Consider the following 18,230-nt stretch of genomic DNA (forward strand, 5'->3'; position numbering starts at 1 on the left):
CTTCACATATGGACAACTTTGAGCAATGTGTTGTTCCAGGCACCGATAGCAGGACTTCAATGCTCTGGTACCATTGCCAGTTGCTGAGACCTTGAGGCCCAACTGCCTTTTACTTTTAACCTGCAGGCGATTCACCTCGGTTGTCTGACGACTGGAAATAGTATGACATTTTCGGGAATATTGGTCGGCCATGTCCATTGACATAGCTGTCTGACAAGCTAAATCAAAAGTCAAGTTATGAGTTGTCAATAATTTTCTTCTGATCGCATCATTTATCATCCCACAAACAAAGCGGTCAGCAATGCTCGGTCTTGAAAGTTTCCAAAATTACAGTGAATGCTTTTTTACTGATACAATGTGCTCACTGATATTTTCTTCAGTTAAATGATCTCGCATTCCGAAACGATAACTTTCAGCAATTTCCAGGGCCGCAGGATTGTAGTGCAGAATCTGCTTAAGAGTTGTGTCCTTTGGCTTGACAGACACAAGCAAATTTTTCAGGGTTTCATACACCTCGGGCCCTGTTTCAGTTAAGAAACTTGCCCGTTGTCTTTGTAACACCACCCAGTTATGGTTTTCATCATTGGGGAATTCGATGATAATATTTGCGGTGAAAAACATTTCTAGCCGCTCCACATCACATACGCTCCGAAATTTTCACGGTTACATTGAAACTCCCCCAAATGCCCTATTATTCCCATAGGCACGGCCATCTGGACTCTGGCAGTTCAAACAAGTGCGCTTGTAATTTACCTTGGATTTGTAGCTGTTAATCAAAATAGAGAAGCTCTCAAAGTCTCTCTGTCGATTGGCTGAATCTCCACCAACAAAAATTGCAGCTTTTATTTCCCGATTATTCCATCCTCATCGCCATTGTTGTATCTTCAGTACAACTCACAAACACACACAAGCCTTAATATGGGTGGAGCTATATATATTACAACCACTATTATGTAACTTCTTCATTTGCTTGTTGCTTAAACAGTTCTAATAATAGCACTTCATAACAAATGTATTGTGAACTCCTTCCCCTTTCCTGGTATTCCTGCCAGGTTACTGGCCAAGTTGTACCCGGCTCTCTCTCTGGGTGATCTCATTCGCATATTTGTTTGATCAGATATATTTCGAGATGGATCATTAATATTTTTAGGAAAGGAAGAGAATGAGAAGAGCTCAGTATAAATGTTGTCACAATAACATTGTAGTGTTGCAAAGTGACATTTTAGCAATCTAGCAACATCTTTGCAACTCAAAGGACACCAAAACATGCCTGTCGGTGAGCACATCTTCAACGCAGATCAGTCTCCGCACTGTTAGGGTAGCACAATAGTTCAGTTTTTCGCTGAATTAAATGGAAAATCTTATTTTGAAGAAGTGATTACCTTGTCTAAAACCTCCCACACTTCCAACTGAGAAAGAACAGCAAATAGCCATTTTTTAGTCTCAACCTGGTGTCCTGGTAGGCTATTTTATAATGTGGGTGCACCATTGCTGAGTGTGTGGTGATTGTTGGCAGGGTATTGGAACCATGAGGAGCATCACATGTGAGCCTGATTTTGTCCTCACCTGAATTCCACATAAAGGCTCTTTCAGGTTAGCACTCAGGAACGGGAACCCTTGTTGATTTTACCTTCCCTAGTTCAAGAGTGCTGAGGCCAATCATTGTCCTCGGCACCACTCCAACCAATTCAGCACAAACCAGGGATTGAACCTGTCTCATTCAGATTTGTCCTGCTCCGTTATACACTGCCTTTCCCAACTGAGCCAAGATGGAACCAGTAATGTGACTTTTTATTTATAATTTAGACATTAGCGGATCTCCCATGGCATTGCTCACACTCAGTTGGACGAGGTGTTGTTTTATAACAACAGGATCATTATACAATATAATGCACAGTGTGTTATTTTGCTGCTAAATTATAGCTTTGTTTAACCTTGTCTAGCCTTTAAAGGCCACAAAGTCAAATTGCTCTAAATAGCACCATCCTGAGGTCAATTAGAAAGGAACAGCTGGCAGTGAGGGAAGTTTGGAGATTGGTGGTAAATTACTGGATCCAAGGTCAAAAGAAACTAGCATGAAATGATGGTCTTTCTTTTTTTAAATATGCTTTTGAGATTTTGTAGTGTGAAGGATTCAAAGCTTTATATATATATATATGTGTGTGTAAGGCTCATAGTAGAGAGTCATAGTATTGTTGAAATCTTAACCCATTAATTGGGATTAATGTTGAAATAAGGTCAAGACTCCAATGACCATATACAAGCTGTCGAGATGAACAAAGCACACAAGCACAGGTTTTTTTAAAGAACCTTTTACATAAAGGAACATAGATTTCAAGCCTATGTCTGGCAAGCCTAAGTTTGTTTTTAAAGGTAAATAAGCAAGAATAATTATTTTCATCACTGTGATGTCACATGTGAATGAGTTAATGGTGTTACTGTGGTGCAATCTGTCATTGTGGTGTGGTCTTATGAAGAATAAATGGTTTATGTAAAATTATCATGAATAAATTGCCCTTGAAAAGAACCAGTTTTACTGTGTATGTTGATTGGTGTACGGTCTCCAGAGACAAGTGCTCCTAATACTCTGTTCTCTTTACTGGCTCAATGACCCACGTAACTGCATCTGACACAAACCACGAACAGAATGCACTGAATCCAGAGGAATGGATGTGTCTTATCACAATTCAGAGTCGAGCATGTCTAACCAGAGTGCAGCTGCCAATTTCAACATAAATATTGGTTCCCAACTTCTCCTTACCATTGATTTAACAATTAAATACACTGTTCTGTTGGTGTTGGCATCTCTGCTTGGACATATTCCTAGAGATTTCCTTACATGACCAACCTCCCCACCGCCATGGTCCTGCCATTAGTCTCCTGGAGATTAATCTTTATTTCTGGACACTCCAAGTCCGTGCTATGTGGTATATCCCAGAAAGGCTCCATTTTTAATTCCTATTCTATACTGAGCTCACTGACCCACAGCTGAAATGGCAGGAGCAGCACTGCAGTTGGTCTTAGCATTGTTGGACTAGGGAGGAGAAACAAATAATCCTCCAGGGTTCCTGCACTAAATTGCTATTCACTGACTCCCGCTGGAAAGTGTGGCAGGTGAGGGCAGGATTGAGCTGTGCTGCGACATTCCCCTGTGCAGCTGAATAGCCTGCTTAAACTCGCAGTCTAGGCTTTCATGTGAAGAGCAAGGCGCGAGAGAATGGAACTGTAACCCAGAATGAGCCACCATCTTCAAGGGATGAGACTTTCTATTTTACTCAGCGAGTTATGATCTGGAATGCACTGCCTGAAAGGGTGATGGAAGCAGATTCAAAAATAACTTTCAAAAGTAAATTGGATAAATACTTAAAAATAAAAAATTGTGTAGGGCTATGGGGAAAGAGGAGGGGAATGGGACTAATTGGTAGCTCTTTCATTGACTGGCACAGACACGATGGGCTGAATGGCCTCCTTCTGTGCTGTATAATTCTAGAAATATTGGTTCTTGCTAACATGATCTAACATTAGTGAAAATACACATAATGATAAAAGGATAAGGACCAGATTGTAAGGTAGTTACTCGGCAGGATTTCTGATGCATTTCCTCTTTCTCCAGCTTCACATGGTGGCTTTGAATGCTCCCCTCACGGGTGAAATGGCTGGGATTCATGGTGCCGACCTGCAGTGTTTCCAGCAGGCCCAGGAAGCTGGACTGCAGGGAACCTTCCGAGCTTTCCTCACCTCAAGCAACCAGGACTTGATTTCCATTGTGAAGAGATCTGACAGGGCATCCGTATCGATTGTTAACCTCAAGGCAAGTATTTGTCATACGCAAGAGATGTGAAATACTTTACTGATGTGCCTGGTACAGCGATACCATTGGGAAAATGGTCCCTTAAGACATAACATATAACATGTTGTACACAAATTGGGTCTGCTGTCATCATCATCATCATAGGCAGTCCCTCGGAATCAAGGAAGACTTGCTTCCACTCTTAAAATGAGTCCTTAGGTGGCTGAACTGTCCAATATGAGAGCCACAGACCCTGTTACAGGTGGGACAGATAGTCGCTGAGGGTAAGGGAGGGTGGGACATGCTCTTTCCGCTGCCTGTGCTTGATTTCTGCACGCTCTCGGCGATGAGACTCGAGGTGCTCAGCGCCACTTCGGGCGATCTTTGGCATGGGACTCCCAGGTGTCGGTGGGGATGTTGCACTTTTTCAGGGAGGCTTTGAGGATGTCCCTGTAACGTTTCCTCTGCCCACATTTGGCTCGGTTGCCGTGAAGGAGTTCCGAGTAGAGCGCTTGCTTTGGGAGTCTCGTGTCTGGCATGCGAACTAATGTGGCCTGCCCAACCGAGCTGATCAAGTGTGGTCAGTGCTTCAATGCTGGGGATGTTGGCCTGATCAAGGACAGTAATGTTGGTGCGTCTGTCCTCCCAGGGGATTTGTAGGATCTTGCGGAGGCATCGTTGGTGGTATTTCTCCAGCGGTTTGAGGTATCTTACTGTACATGGTCTATGTCTCTGAGCCATACAGGAGGGTGGGTATTACTGCAGCCCTGTAAACCATGAGCTTGGTGGCAATTTTGAGGGTCTGATCTTCAGACACTCTTTTGCTCAGGCGGCCGAAGGCTGCACTGGCGCACTGGAGGCGGTGTTGAATCTTGTCGTCAATGTCGGCTCTGTACAGTAGGAGTAAATAGCCAAACTGCAGCAAAACTACAGATTTGGATCAGAATGAGATCTGATCTGTATGCTTATGAAGCTCAAAGTGCAGTACTAAGAATCCAATAGAGAGTTCCCCGGAAAGGTTCAGTGGATAAATATACAGTTTGTTGTAAAACTGAGCCATATCAATCAAGAAATGCTCAAGTTCCTCGCATCCCCACGGGCTGAATTTAATGGCAGTGGGATATGGTAGTTTAGTAGTTACGGTACTGAGGTACTGAATCCCACCACAGCATTTATATATTGTTTCATTTTTTAATCCTTCTTTCCCCATCTGAGTCCCTCTTCAAGTTGTTTATTTCTCCTTTATTACTCTCTCTCTATCTGTCTTCTCTCTTAAAGGGTCAATCTCATCAGCTATTTTTAGCCTAAAACTGTTGTAAAATCATGTTATAAACCTATCCTTTCTTACAGGGTGAAATGCTCTTTCACAACTGGGATACTCTATTCAGTGGCTCTGGGGCACATTTCAACCCCAAAGTGCCTATTTATTCATTCAGAGGTCAAAATGTCATGACGGATGCTTCATGGTGAGTATAGAATGCGTCAAAACATGGTAATCGGCCTAAGGCACTTTGGCAAGATTGTATTCCTGTGTTGTGTGCATGGTGTAAAATTGCAGCTTGGGGGGAAAGAATATACAATGCAATGGTACTCCTGTTAAATAATGGACTAGTAGTGCAAACATGATTAGCTATACTGTAGCAGACAGATGCTGGAATGAGCCACGATGAGATCAATGCAATTTTGCCAAAAAAAATATTATCTCAGGGTAGACTTGCCCATTGAAAGCACTTTTTAGAACTCTTTTAGGACCCTTTTCTACAGTGCCTTCCCTGGTAAGACGGTGTGCGGGGTCCCTGCTCTCAGTCCTCCAAGACCAACTCTTGGGTGTGGAAGAATGGCCTGCAGATGGGGAGGGTACTTGTCCTTTAATTTCCCCTTCCTTCCCCATTAGGAAGCACTGAGTATCCATGTTGTATTTTGTTTGGATTTAGTTATTTGAGATGAAGGGACGAGGGCTGGATTTTCGGTCTTTTGGTACCCTAGAGGGGTGGCAATGGTGGCGGAAAGCACTTGCGCCCGGGCGGCCAGCTTCCAGCGCCCCGCTGGGACATTCGGTGCTGGGTTTGCGGGGGCGTGGAGTACCGCCCGGGAGAGGTGAGCTGCTCAACGCCTCTGCTTGCGACTCCGGCTCAATATTTGGATCACGCCCGCTCCGTAGCGCCCCCTAGTGGGAATGCCAGTGAAAGGTGGCGTTCCAAGCTGTACCGTCCGAAGTGATTGAAGAAGTGTTTACCCCAGGTAAATGTCTTGGTTTTTCTTTTTTTTTGCGATTTATGTTGGGGTCGGGTCAGTAATTAATTGGCAATGCTTTTAGTGGGTTTTTTTCAGGTTTTCTTTTCTCCACGGATGCCTCTGTTAGGACACTCCCAGGCCGGCTGTTTAACTCGGGATTTTCAGTGGCTCAGCCGGCCTCGCGTCTTAAAGGAGCCTCCCATAACGCTGCGCTCCAAACTCCGGGCCCAGCTGATGAATTTGGCGGCAGCAGATGCAAACCATTTGCTGGCGCAAAATGTACCTCTCCGCCCGGGATACCGCAGCAATAGAGGCACAACCGAATTTCGCCCCCTCTGAGATGAGAAGATTTTAAACTTTCTACGGATTTATGACTGGAATCAATTTGAAGTTTGCTTTCATTTACATAACTAGGCCTCTTAAATTCTTCTGGCATGGATCAAGCACCCGGGGGATTCGAGTTTCAGACAGCTACTGTAGTGAATGGCGAAGGGGATACGGTGTAAAAGGACTCGCAACATCACTCACGAGTGGAAAGCTGCTGGAGCAGCACTCCTATGACTGCACCAACTCCTTTATCGTGCTTTGCATTGAAAACAGCGTTATACACGTGCATGGCAGGAAGAAATAATTGTTCACATCTATTATGTATTTTGTGCTTTTACTTAAGGTCAAGTGACAAAGATTCCCATTTTTGCACTATCATGAGAAAGAAAGAGAGAATTATATTGGAAATATTTCTCTTTTCAACATTGCTTAGATCTGTGCCCATATTTTGTTCTCTGTAACATTTCCAAGTAATATTGCCACTGCTGCTGTTTCCCATATGAAATACTCTAATTAAAAAAAAATAATGCAAATAACTCGTGCAGAATTCTCATTGCCAGTTTGTATATCAATTTATTTAAACGAAAATAATCTGAGAGTGCGGGCGTCATGGGGTAGCACCTGTTCCTTTCACCACTGAAACTCCGGTTTGGATTCAGCCCAGACAGATGGAATTAAAAGACACCTCTCTCTTCTGTTGAAAGGCACCTAAGTAAAATGAGTTTGCTCACCCTAATTTCTCGTGATCATCAACCACAACACAAAATTGCCTGTAATTTAACGCTAAATTGGCAGTCTCTCTCCAAGAAGCAATTGAAGATGGCCGATGTGAAAAATAAGAATGCCACACTGGTGGCACAGGGAATGCTCCTCTGAAGCGGGCAGAGAGCTTTATTCTGCATCGAACTAAGCTCTTCCTGACTTCAGGACTGTCTGATGCTGGCACTGGGTTGTTAAAATTTGAAATGTCGCACTGGTTCCGTGGGGCGTGTTCCATTCTCCAGAATCCACTGCTCTGTGGAGCACCTAGAAACAGTCCCATACACGCCCTACACACCTATCCACTACCAATGACACCTAAACTGATTGAGGCAAGATCCCACTGGTTCACTGAAAGATTCTGTGAGTTAGCACATTCTTTTCAGAGTAGATGTTAAACATATTACATTTATAAAAACCTAGATTATTTTTTTTTAAACTTGTACCTAATCCTTTGTACATCCACAAAAAATACACAAACAAGACAGAGTGGCTAGAAATTCCTCCATGCTTTACGTTTAGTCCATATCATCATCATCATCATCATAGGCAGTCCCTCGAAACAAGGATGACTTGCTTCCATGCCAAAAAAGGATGAGTTCACAGGTGTTTCAATGAAGGACCTAATATTCCAGGTCCTATACTACATCCTGAAGGGTGGAAGATGCCTGTGCGTGAATTTTTTTAACCTGTGGTGGCCATTGCACACCAGCCACCACACGGGCTTGACAGAGTCCACAAGTAAAGTCATGTACCCCATGACATTGCTCAAGGGGTAATTGTTTGGCATGGAGGAGCCTGTAGCTGAAGGAGATTATTGAGGTAACTAATGATCGTCACTGTTTCTGATTATGTTAACTGAGACACAAGTGCTTTCATTCCCCACCAGTTGCCTATCTATTCCGTTTGTACCATATGCTGATGTGCAGCTGATTGCAACTTTTACTGGTGACGTTAATAAAGTCCTTCACACTGCAGAGGTCGGATAGTGCCGCAACTTGGTGTATCTTGTAATGCAGTCCCTTGGGAGCTCTCTGAAACATTGGCTTGTGTACACTGCACACTTAACGAGGCTCAGAAGGAAGGACACGGCACAATGCAGAGGAAAGGAACAAGTGGATATAATAAGAATTCGGAACAGGAGTAGGCCATCTAGGCCCTCGAGCCTGAAGGCATGGTAGAAGGCATTTCAAAGCGAAAGATAAAAAATGCAGTGAATCAGAAGTACTTGCCAAGAGAGGGGTGGTGATATGTTTAGATCGATTGGGTGGATGAATAGCAATGCAGGCAGACCTTAAAAGTAAACTAAGCCAGGAGCCAGAAGGAGACAGCTTTGAGGTAGGCTAAAGGAGCAGGCACCACATCGTAAAGCAATGTCAGCAGAATTGTGCATATCTCATAGCTGGCCCATTTTAATCAGGACATACCGACATTAAACACAACTGAGAAAACAGCAGTGATGTACAAAACTATCAAATTGGCACAACCAGCTCATTCATAGGTTCTGCAGAAAACTATGCTCCCTCCCCCTTACCCGCGCTCTGACCCAAATTCCAGCCTTTCAACGCATTACGGATTAGGAACTATCCAATTTACCTGAGAGGGTGGTGGAGGCAGACTCAATCATGGCTTTCAAAAGAGAATTGGATAAGTACCTGAAGGAAAAAAAATTTGCAGGGCTACAGGGAAAGGGCGGAGGTGTGGGACTACTGAAATGCTCTTGCAGAGAGCCAGCACAGGTTCGATGGGCCGAATGGCCTCCTGTGCTGTAACCATTCTATGATTCTATTAATTTACGATACTCCTAAAGCACAGAGGAGAAACCAAACATGCAGTACGAACACATATATGCACTACTAATCTGCAAATGAAGCTAAATATGGAACAAGCTGAGTTCTTATGAAAAGATCCGAAATATAATCCTCATTATCTGCAAATGATTTGAATGAATTCTAAGAATGAGAAAATATATAAGTGATAGTTTTATGGAGCAGTGATAAAAATGTTGCATGAATTTTAGGGTGTGACGCAGAATGCCATAGTGATCCTCACATTTAATAAGACACAATTCTATTTCTTCTTTGAGTAATTGTCAGAAATTGCCAAGAAAATCTAATCTTCTCAAGACAAGCTGGTCAAGAATCCTCTCACTTTTAGCCTAATGTAGCGTATAGTCAATATGCAGTCAGAATGATGTAATAATGTACTTTGCAGACTTGAAAATAAGTATTTGCTCTGCTCCTGTCAGCCTCTTTGAATAAATGTACTTCATAAGACATAATTTCTATACAAAAACTTAGAAAAGTGGACGTTTTTTGATGGTGTTTTCAGAATGGGGTATAATGGCATGAGAGGAGAGTGATAGTTTTCGACTGAAATGGACATAAAAGCAGTCAGGGAAAAAAGATCGAATTTGACCTGGTGATCATCCCTCCAGGGCACCGACTATCCCAGCTCATCATTTTGAATGTTCTTAATGTCCTTGGCCCTGCTACTTTGGTACATTGTTTTAAATACTTGGCAACTTTTTGAATAAATAAATTCTTCCTAGCATTTGTTTTAAAATGCGTGTCATTAATTTGCATTTCAGAACATTGATCCTCCTAGTTGAACTTGCATTGAAACAATAGTCTGGGTTTACCTTGTCCACACTCTTTAGTACCTTATAAGAGGTTGAACCTCTTTTATCCGGCACCCTCGGGACCGGGCCTGTGCTGGTTAAGGGATTTTGCCGGACGAGGGGAGGTCACGTTAAATTGGATGGTACAGGTACTGAGCAAGGGGATATCGGGGCTGGCTGGCTTGGGGCTGGGAGTGTGGCAGAGAGATCGTGGGGAGGGAGTGGATCGCAGGATCAGGCCAGCGATTGCGGGAGTCGGCGGTGAGGAAGGACTTCAATTTGTTCATGTCAGAGCGGCCAGGAATGGTGCCGGATAAGGGAGTCCCGGATAAGGGAGTCCCGGATAAGGGAGTCCCAGATAAGGGAGTCCCGGATAAGGGAGGTTCAACCTGTATATAACTGACTGAATTCTCCCTTAGTTACCGTCTGTTCAGACTGTAGAGCTTATAAGCTTCTCTAATCTTTCCTCGTAGTTCATTCATTTACATCCGATATGTTTCTCATTTCTCTCTGAATCCATTCCAATGCATATACATCCATTTTGAAGCAGGGTGATTGAAATGTTGAACAGTTTGATTACTAATAACTTCATACTTTTTTTTTAGTACCACTTCATTTTTGCCCTTTCTCGGGTGAGACTACTTGTTTTTATGCTGCCTCCCTCTGCTTTTGGAAATGGAATATTCCAGGCCATGGGCTTTTCAATTGCTTGCAATTGTTACTGCTCTATAATTGACCGACAAGATGTGGGCCTACAGTAATATAAGATGGTTGATATCTGTGTTTTTCTCTTCCTCCCATCTGGGTGAAATGCTTGACCAAAGACCTCCCTGCCCCCCACCCCCCCACCCCCTGCTCCCTCGCATTAGCTTGACCTAGTGACCTGTTTTATGAGGTGCCAGGGCATAATTTAAGTTGAACCTATTAATAAAGCCTAAGTCAGACTAAGATTCACAGTCATACATGGTGCATCACTTCTGTTAAGGCAATTTTAAGTGGGCTAAAATGTTGTGCCCCCACTTACCATTACTAATGGTAGCCCCATATTTTTTCCTGAAACTACTCCATTGCTGTCTTTCCTGAATCTTTCACTATTGGTGCCTTTACCAAGCCTGAACTTACTGCTGCCTATTCTGACAAACTGCACTGTTAAAGCTTAGGATGAATATGAATCCAAAATGAGCCGATTAAGCTGCATTAAGACCAAGTTAATGCTATTGTTTTTTTTTATCCTTGCTCCAGTTTTCTCCTCTCCTATCCCCACTCCTGAAGGTGTTGATCTCTTTCTAGGGTACATGGATACCAGGGATCTGTCAGTACCCCGACCAAATGGTCCTCATTGTGTGAGCCTTGGTAGTGCACATTGTTCAGCTGTGGGGGGCCGGGTGGTGGAGGGGTTGAGGGAGCATCACAGTCCAGCCAATCTTATCTTCAAGCAATATCGACAAATGTATATTTCTAGCACAAGTCACTGGAACAGGAACTCAAGTCAATTTCCCCTTCCGTAATCCACTGGCATTGACTCACCACACAGATAATTGCGAGTCCCCAATTTACGTGTCTGGTACAGCAATATTCTAATCATCGGATTATGTATAATACAAACATAAACTGAATTTAATCTTTCTTGGGCTCTGAGGTTTATTTGTGTCAGATAGCAATTAATAGGCTGTTCAATGTAATGACATCTCCTGCAAAGGCTGGCACGTAATCATGAAGGTGTATCACTAGAGTGTGAATAATGGAGATTCCCCTGTAGCTAGCTTCTTAAATGTGCTCGTAAGTACATAGAGTAACGGTATTTCAGGTTTATCCCTCCATAGCCTCGCCCCTCTCTATCTCTGTAATCTCATTCAGCCTCTCAACCCCACGAGATGTCTGCGCTCCTCAAATTCTGCCCTCTTGAGCAACCCTGATTATAACTGCTCAACCATTGGTGGCCGTGCCTTCTGTTGCCTAGGCCCTAAGCTTTGCAGTTCCCTGCCTAAACCTCTCCACCTCTCTACCTCTCTTTCCTCCTTTGAGATGTTACTTAAAACCTACCTCGTCGACCAAGCTTTTGATCATCTGCCGTAATTGCTTCTTACATGGCTCGGTGTCAAATTTATTTGTTTTGCCTTATAACACCGCTGTGAAGCACCTTGGGACGTTTAACTACGTTAAAGGTCCTATATAAATAAAAGTTGCTGTTGTTGAATACGAGCATTTAGAGATCTTTCTTTATGTGTCACTGCTTCAATTAAGCAACAACCAGTTAGATCTAGAATGGAGAAGTCAGTCCGCACAAGGGCGTTTATAAGTTAGCAATGAAGTTCCGGCTGGAATATGCTTGTGTGAACTTTGGGTGGAGATTGGATGGTGTTGGTAAGCTGCTGTATGTACAATAAAAAGAAAAAAAGCTGCAAATCTGAAATACAAACAGAAAATGCTGGAAATGCACAGCTGCCCCACCAATATCTGAAAGGAAAAAAATGACAGGTTAGTATATCGGGTGTAGATACCATTGAGTATAAATGCGTTGTTCTTGAGGGTCTACGTTCAGAACATTAGCCCATCTTTTCTCTCTCTGGATATTGACAGACCTTCCATGTATTTCTAGCGTTTTCTGACTTAATTTCTGCTGGATGTACTGTTTTGTAAAGGCTGTTGATTTGTTTTTCATTCATGGGATGTGGGCACGGTCAGCATTTATTGCCCATCCCTAATTGACCTTGAGAAGGTCATGGTGAGCCGCCTTCTTGAAACAACTTGCTAGCTAGGCCATTTCAGAGAGGCAGATAAGAGTCAAGCACATTGCTGTGGGTCTGGAGTCATATACAGGCCAGACCGGGTAAGGGCGGCAGATTTCCTTCCCAAAAGGACATTAATGAACCAGGTGGGTTTTTAACGACAATCCAGTAGTTTCATGGTCACCATTACGGACATTGTTTTTTAAAATTCCAGATGTACGTAATTGAATTTAAATTCCACAGCTGCTGTGGCAGGATTTGAACTTATGTTTCTGGATCATTAGTCCAGGCTTCCGAAATACTAAGGTTCTGATGAAGGGTCATCGACCTGAAACGTTAACTCCGTTGCTGCCTGACCCACTGAGATTTCCAGCATTTTCTGTTTTTACTTCTGGAACACTAGTCCAGTAACATAACCATTATGCCACCATACCCCGAGATGGAACATCTATGATGCCTCCTCCCTTTATAGGGAGGGTATAAAAATGTAGGGACAGGTGGTCTACACAAACTGAGATCATCTAAAACAATAAACATTATTAAAATTAATATAAAACAACTCCGATAACGCTGCAGCATCTAACGTTTCCAACCTTGACAAAATGATATTACATTTTCTGTAGCCTGTGGGAAATACAATACAAAATTTCTACAGGCAGACACCGGTGTAATGTTTCACCAAGGTGGCCCAATTTTTCAAGAACTGCAAGTAGGAAGATAAGTAGCAGCATCAGGAAATAGAGCATCTCAATACCATTCTGGAGTCTATTTTCTGATAATGTTTGCATATAATAATATAAAAACAGTAGGAATGACATAACTTGCAAGACCGTGTGCAGATGCATTTATTTTAAACAGCAACAGACATCAAAATAGGTCCCTTTTTAAAATCAGAGTGATTCTCTTTTGCAATGATTGATATTTAACAGCTCTGCAAAATATCAGAACTGTCAACATTGAGGAAATATCAGGAGTGAGAGACATGATTAGAGTGAGAATGTTTGTAAATCCAGTGAACATATGGAATGGTGATGCTCCACTGCAAAAACCATATATTGGAGTATTCACGTTCGGCCTTTGAGCAAGAAGCTGCATTTTTTAAATATTTCTGTGCGGGATCATTTGCAAATATTGACAGACTCCTAGGGATCCTGGTACTGTCTTTGGAAAGGTGGTGTCAGCTACTCAAAGGGGGTTTGACAGGGTAGATAGAATCATAGAAATTTACAGCACGGAAGGAGGCCATTTCGGCCCATCGTGTCCGTGTCGGCCAACAAAGAGCTATCCAGTCTAATCCCACTTTCTAGCTCTTGGTCCGTAGCCCTGTAGGTTACAGCACTTCACGTGCACATCCAAGTGCTTTTTAAATGTGGTGAGGGTTTCAGCCTCTGCCACCCTTTCAGGCCGTGAGTTCCAGACCCCCACCACCCTCTGGGTGAAGAAGTTTCCCCTCAATCCCCTAAAAAACCTACTACCAATTACTTTAAATCTATCTAGATGCTAAGAGGATGTTTCCCATCGTGAGGGAATCTAGAACAAGGAGGCATAGTTTCACAATAAGGGGTCGCCCATTTAAGACGGAGATGAGGAGGGATTTCTTCTCTCAGATGGTCGTGAATTTTTGAAATTCTCCATCCCCAGAGAGCTGTGGAGGCTGAGTCATTGAATATATTTAAGGCGGAAATAGACAGGTTTTTGAACTACAGGGGAGTCAAGGGTTATGGGAATAGGCAGGAAAGTGGAGTTCAGGCCAAGATCAGATCAGCTATGATCCTTTTGAATGGCGAAGCAGGCTTGTGGGGCTGAATGGCCTAATCCTGCTCTTATTTCTTATGTTCTTATGAAAACGGAGCTATCATTGCAGAAAATGCTTTTTTTTTAAAGTGTATAGCAAGAGAAGTAACAGGCTATCAATTCAACAAGCATAGAAATCTAATGACAAACTAACAGAAATCTGATGATCCTGCCGACCCTATTGGACCTGCTCATGGAGACCCTCGGAGTTGGGAACCAATGAGTTACACAAACTATTACATTAAGGTACCTGTTATGTTTTTAACTTTTTACCTCATATATTTTTCTGATATTCAGTGCCAGAGATCAATCACATAAGCAAGCCCTTGATTCCTTCAAACTTGTCTGTATCCTGCCCAATATCTAGGTAATTGTAATGAGCCGAGGGATTGAACAGAAACCCTTGTCACTGCATTTCAGTTTGATGGATATGTTACATGTTCCTGACTTTGGAAAGCAGTAGAATAAATATTCTATTGGACCATGGCTTAGGCTATAAACTATTAACTGAATCTATTAATATTAAATAGATAAGAAAATAGTAGGATGGATAATTAGTAGATTTAAAGTGACATTCATAGAAACATAGAAACATAGAAAATAGGTGCAGGAATAGGCCATTCGGCCCTTCGAGCCTGCACCGCCATTCAATAAGATTATGGCTGATCATTCCCTCAGTACCCCTTTCCTGCTTTCTCACCATACCCCTTGATCTCTTTAGCCGTAAGGGCCATATCTAACTTCCTCTTGAATATATCCAATGAACTGGCATCAACAACTCTCTGCGGCAGGGAATTCCACAGGTTAACAACTCTCTGAGTGAAGAAGTTTCTCCTCATCTCAGTCCTAAATGGCCTACCCCTTATCCTAAGACTATGTCCCCTGGTTCTGGACTTCCCCAACATCGGGAACATTCTTCCTGCATTTAACCTGTCCAGTCCCGTCAGAATCTTATACGTTTCAATGAGATCCCCTTCCATCCTTCTAAACTCCAATGTATAAAGGCCCAGTTGATCTTGTCTCTCCTCATATGTCAGTCCAGCCATCCCTGGAATCAGTCTGGTGAACCTTCGCTGCACTCCCTCAATAACAAGAACGTCCTTCCTCAGATTCGGAGACCAAAACTGAACACAATATTCCAGGTGAGGCCTCACCAAGGCCCTGTACAACTGCAGTAAGACCTCCCTGCTCCTATACTCAAATCCCCTAGCTTTGAAGGCCAACATACCATTTGCCTTCTTCACTGCCTGCTGTACCTGCATGCCAACTTTCAATGACTGATGAACCATGACACCCAGGTCTCATTGCACCTCTCCTTTTCCTAGTCTGCCACCATTCAGATAATATTCTGCCTTCGTATTTTTGTCCCCAAAATGGATAACCTCACATTTATCCACAATATACTGCATCTGCCATGCATTTGCCCACTCACCTAACCTGTCTAAGTCACCCTGCAGCCTCTTAGCATCCTCCTCACAGCTCACACCGCCACCCAGCTTAGTGTCATTTGCAAACTTGGAGATATTACACTCAATTCCTTCATCTAAATCATTAATGTATATTATAAAGAGCTGGGGTCCCAGCACTGAGCCCTGCGGCACTCCACTAGTCACTGCCTGCCATTATGAAAAGGACCCGTTTATCTCGACTCTCTGCTTCCTGTCTGCCAACCAGTTCTCTATTCACGTCAGTACATTACCCACAATACCATGTGCTTTGATTTTGCACACCAATCTCTTGTGCGCGACCTTGTCAACAGCCTTTTGAAAGTCAAAATACACCACATCCACTGGTTCTGCCTTGTCCACTCTGCTAGTTACATCCTCAAAAAATTCCAAGTATGATTTCCCTTTCATAGATCCATGCTGACTTGGACCGATCCTGTCACTGCTTTCCAAATGCGCTGCTATTTCATCCTTAGTGATTGACTCCAACATTTTCCCCACTACTGATGTCAGGCTAACCGGTCTATAATTACCTGTTTTCTCTCTCCCTCCTTTTTTAAAAAGTGGTGTTACATTAGCTACCCTCCAGTCCATAGGAACTGATCCAGAGTCGATAGACTGTTGGAAAATGATCAGCAATGCACCACTATTTCTAGGGCCACTTCCTTAAGTACTCTGGGATGCAGACTAAATTCAATATAAAATCAGACCTAAAATCAGAGCTCTGAACATAACCTTAAACAGGACTTTGGCTGACTAACCCTCTATGGAGACTCGTGTCTCTCTTTTGTGGCTTCAGAACTATTGGCTGTAAGCAAGTCATCTTGACATATATTTTCCAAATCCTTGGAAGATAGAGCTGAGCATTGGAAATTAAAAATGTGTCTGTCAAACTCAAATGGAGATGCCAGTCAAACCATAGAACCATGGATACACAAAGGAACACTTTGGGTTCCAATCCAAAGTGTTAACATAATTGGTTTGGATAAAGGCATTAATGGAATTATTTATAAATTTGCAGATGCCACAAAAATGTGCATGGGGTAATAATTTTTAACAAATGAGTAGGTTGTCGATCTCTTTCAGTAAGTTAGGGATATTGTGTGGCAGATGTCATTCAACATGGACAAGTACAATATCATGCTTTAGGATGGGGAAACTCCAGACATGTTTATACTATGCATGTATATCTGTTAAAAACAGGAACCTGGGGTAATAGTTAAAACTGAATTAAAAGTGCATAAGCAGTGTGCGGTGACTATAGGGAAGTCCAAGTGTTTTAGGGTATATTAAAAGGACTATTGCATATAGAAAAATAGCAATATAGACTGTAGAAGGCTTTGGTATGTTCAGACTTGTGGTGAGAGATATTGAGACTCTGGAGAATGTGCAGAGGAGGGCTAATGATTGGTACCTGGCCTTTTAGCTCTCAATTTCCAGGATAGACCCTTAGAATTAGGGTTATTTACTTTAGAGAAACACAATCGTAGAGGAGCTGCTCCGAGGAACAGTGGAAGGACGTGTGAGGAGCTCACAAGATTGGGAACAGCAGCAGGAAGTTGAGGAGCCGATCCAATCCAGTCCAGAAAGGATGATGGAGGAGTTCTGAAAGATGTAGGAGCTTTGAAGGATCATGGTCAGATGTGATGCCCAACCATAGTTGAATAGCTTGCTGAGACTTACTATCTCAGCTCACACATGAAGAATGGCTACTCATTGAGTTATATCGAGTCTACAGCATAGAAACAGGCCATTTGCTCCAACTGGTATGTACCGGCGATTCTGCTCCACATGAACCTCTTCCACCATTCTTCATCTAATCCTATCAGCATATCCTGCTAATTCCTTTCTCCCTCCAGCTTCCCTTTAAATGCATCTCTTTCGTCTCAACTGCTCCTGGTGGTTGCATGTTCCACATTCTTACCACTATTTTGGTAAAGAGGTTTCTCCTGAATTCCCTATTGGATTTATTAGTGGCTATGCAATGCTTATGACAACAACAACTTGCATTTATATAGCGCCTTTAACGTAGTGAAACGTCCCAAGGTGCTTCACAGGAGTACTATGAAAGTTTTGGGCTATGTTTTGGGCTCCCCCACAAGTACTTGGGCGAGTCATTGAAGTCCAGCAGCACCTGTGGAACTGCACCACCCCAGCGAGAGAGAGAGAAAAAAAACACACACACACACACACACAAAGTCAGCGGCTTGAGGAGAGGGCAAGGGGAGAAAATTCAAAGGGGGGGGGGAACAGGTCTGCTTTTTGCAGAGGAGGAAGAATAATCCTGGCGTGTGCTGCCAACCTCCCACCACGGCGGGGCAGTGTGCTGGCTGATGGGGGGCGGGGGGGAGTCGATGGCGTCATCGCGCGCTGACGTCACAGAGGAGGGTGACGTCAGGAGGATGGGGGCGGGGTGGTGAGCCACCGGGCAGAGGGAGCGAGAGAGAGAGACGGAGAGAGAGAGAGAGAGAGAGCGCGAACCGAGCCTGAGCTTCAACAGAAAACAAGTGGCGGGAGCGGGAGCGGGAGCG

The 18,230-nt window shown here is 43.2% G+C and overlaps 1 protein-coding gene across 2 annotated transcripts in view; it reads left to right on the top strand.

Moving 5' to 3' along the window:
* Nucleotides 1-6,844, top strand: part of LOC139233584 (collagen alpha-1(XV) chain-like) — a 114,414-nt gene extending 107,570 nt beyond the window's left edge. For both annotated transcript variants that reach the window (XM_070863985.1, XM_070863986.1), the window contains exons 26-28: nt 3,614-3,811; nt 5,141-5,256; nt 6,440-6,844. In XM_070863985.1, the coding sequence (XP_070720086.1) occupies nt 3,614-3,811; nt 5,141-5,256; nt 6,440-6,656 (531 nt within the window). In that variant the 3' untranslated portion in view covers nt 6,657-6,844. The remainder of the gene's footprint in view (nt 1-3,613; nt 3,812-5,140; nt 5,257-6,439) is intronic.
* The last annotated feature ends 11,386 nt before the right edge of the window (nt 6,845-18,230 follow it).

This window comes from Pristiophorus japonicus, chromosome 21 (genome assembly GCF_044704955.1).
Source record: "Pristiophorus japonicus isolate sPriJap1 chromosome 21, sPriJap1.hap1, whole genome shotgun sequence".
Lineage (NCBI taxonomy): Eukaryota > Metazoa > Chordata > Chondrichthyes > Pristiophoridae > Pristiophorus > Pristiophorus japonicus.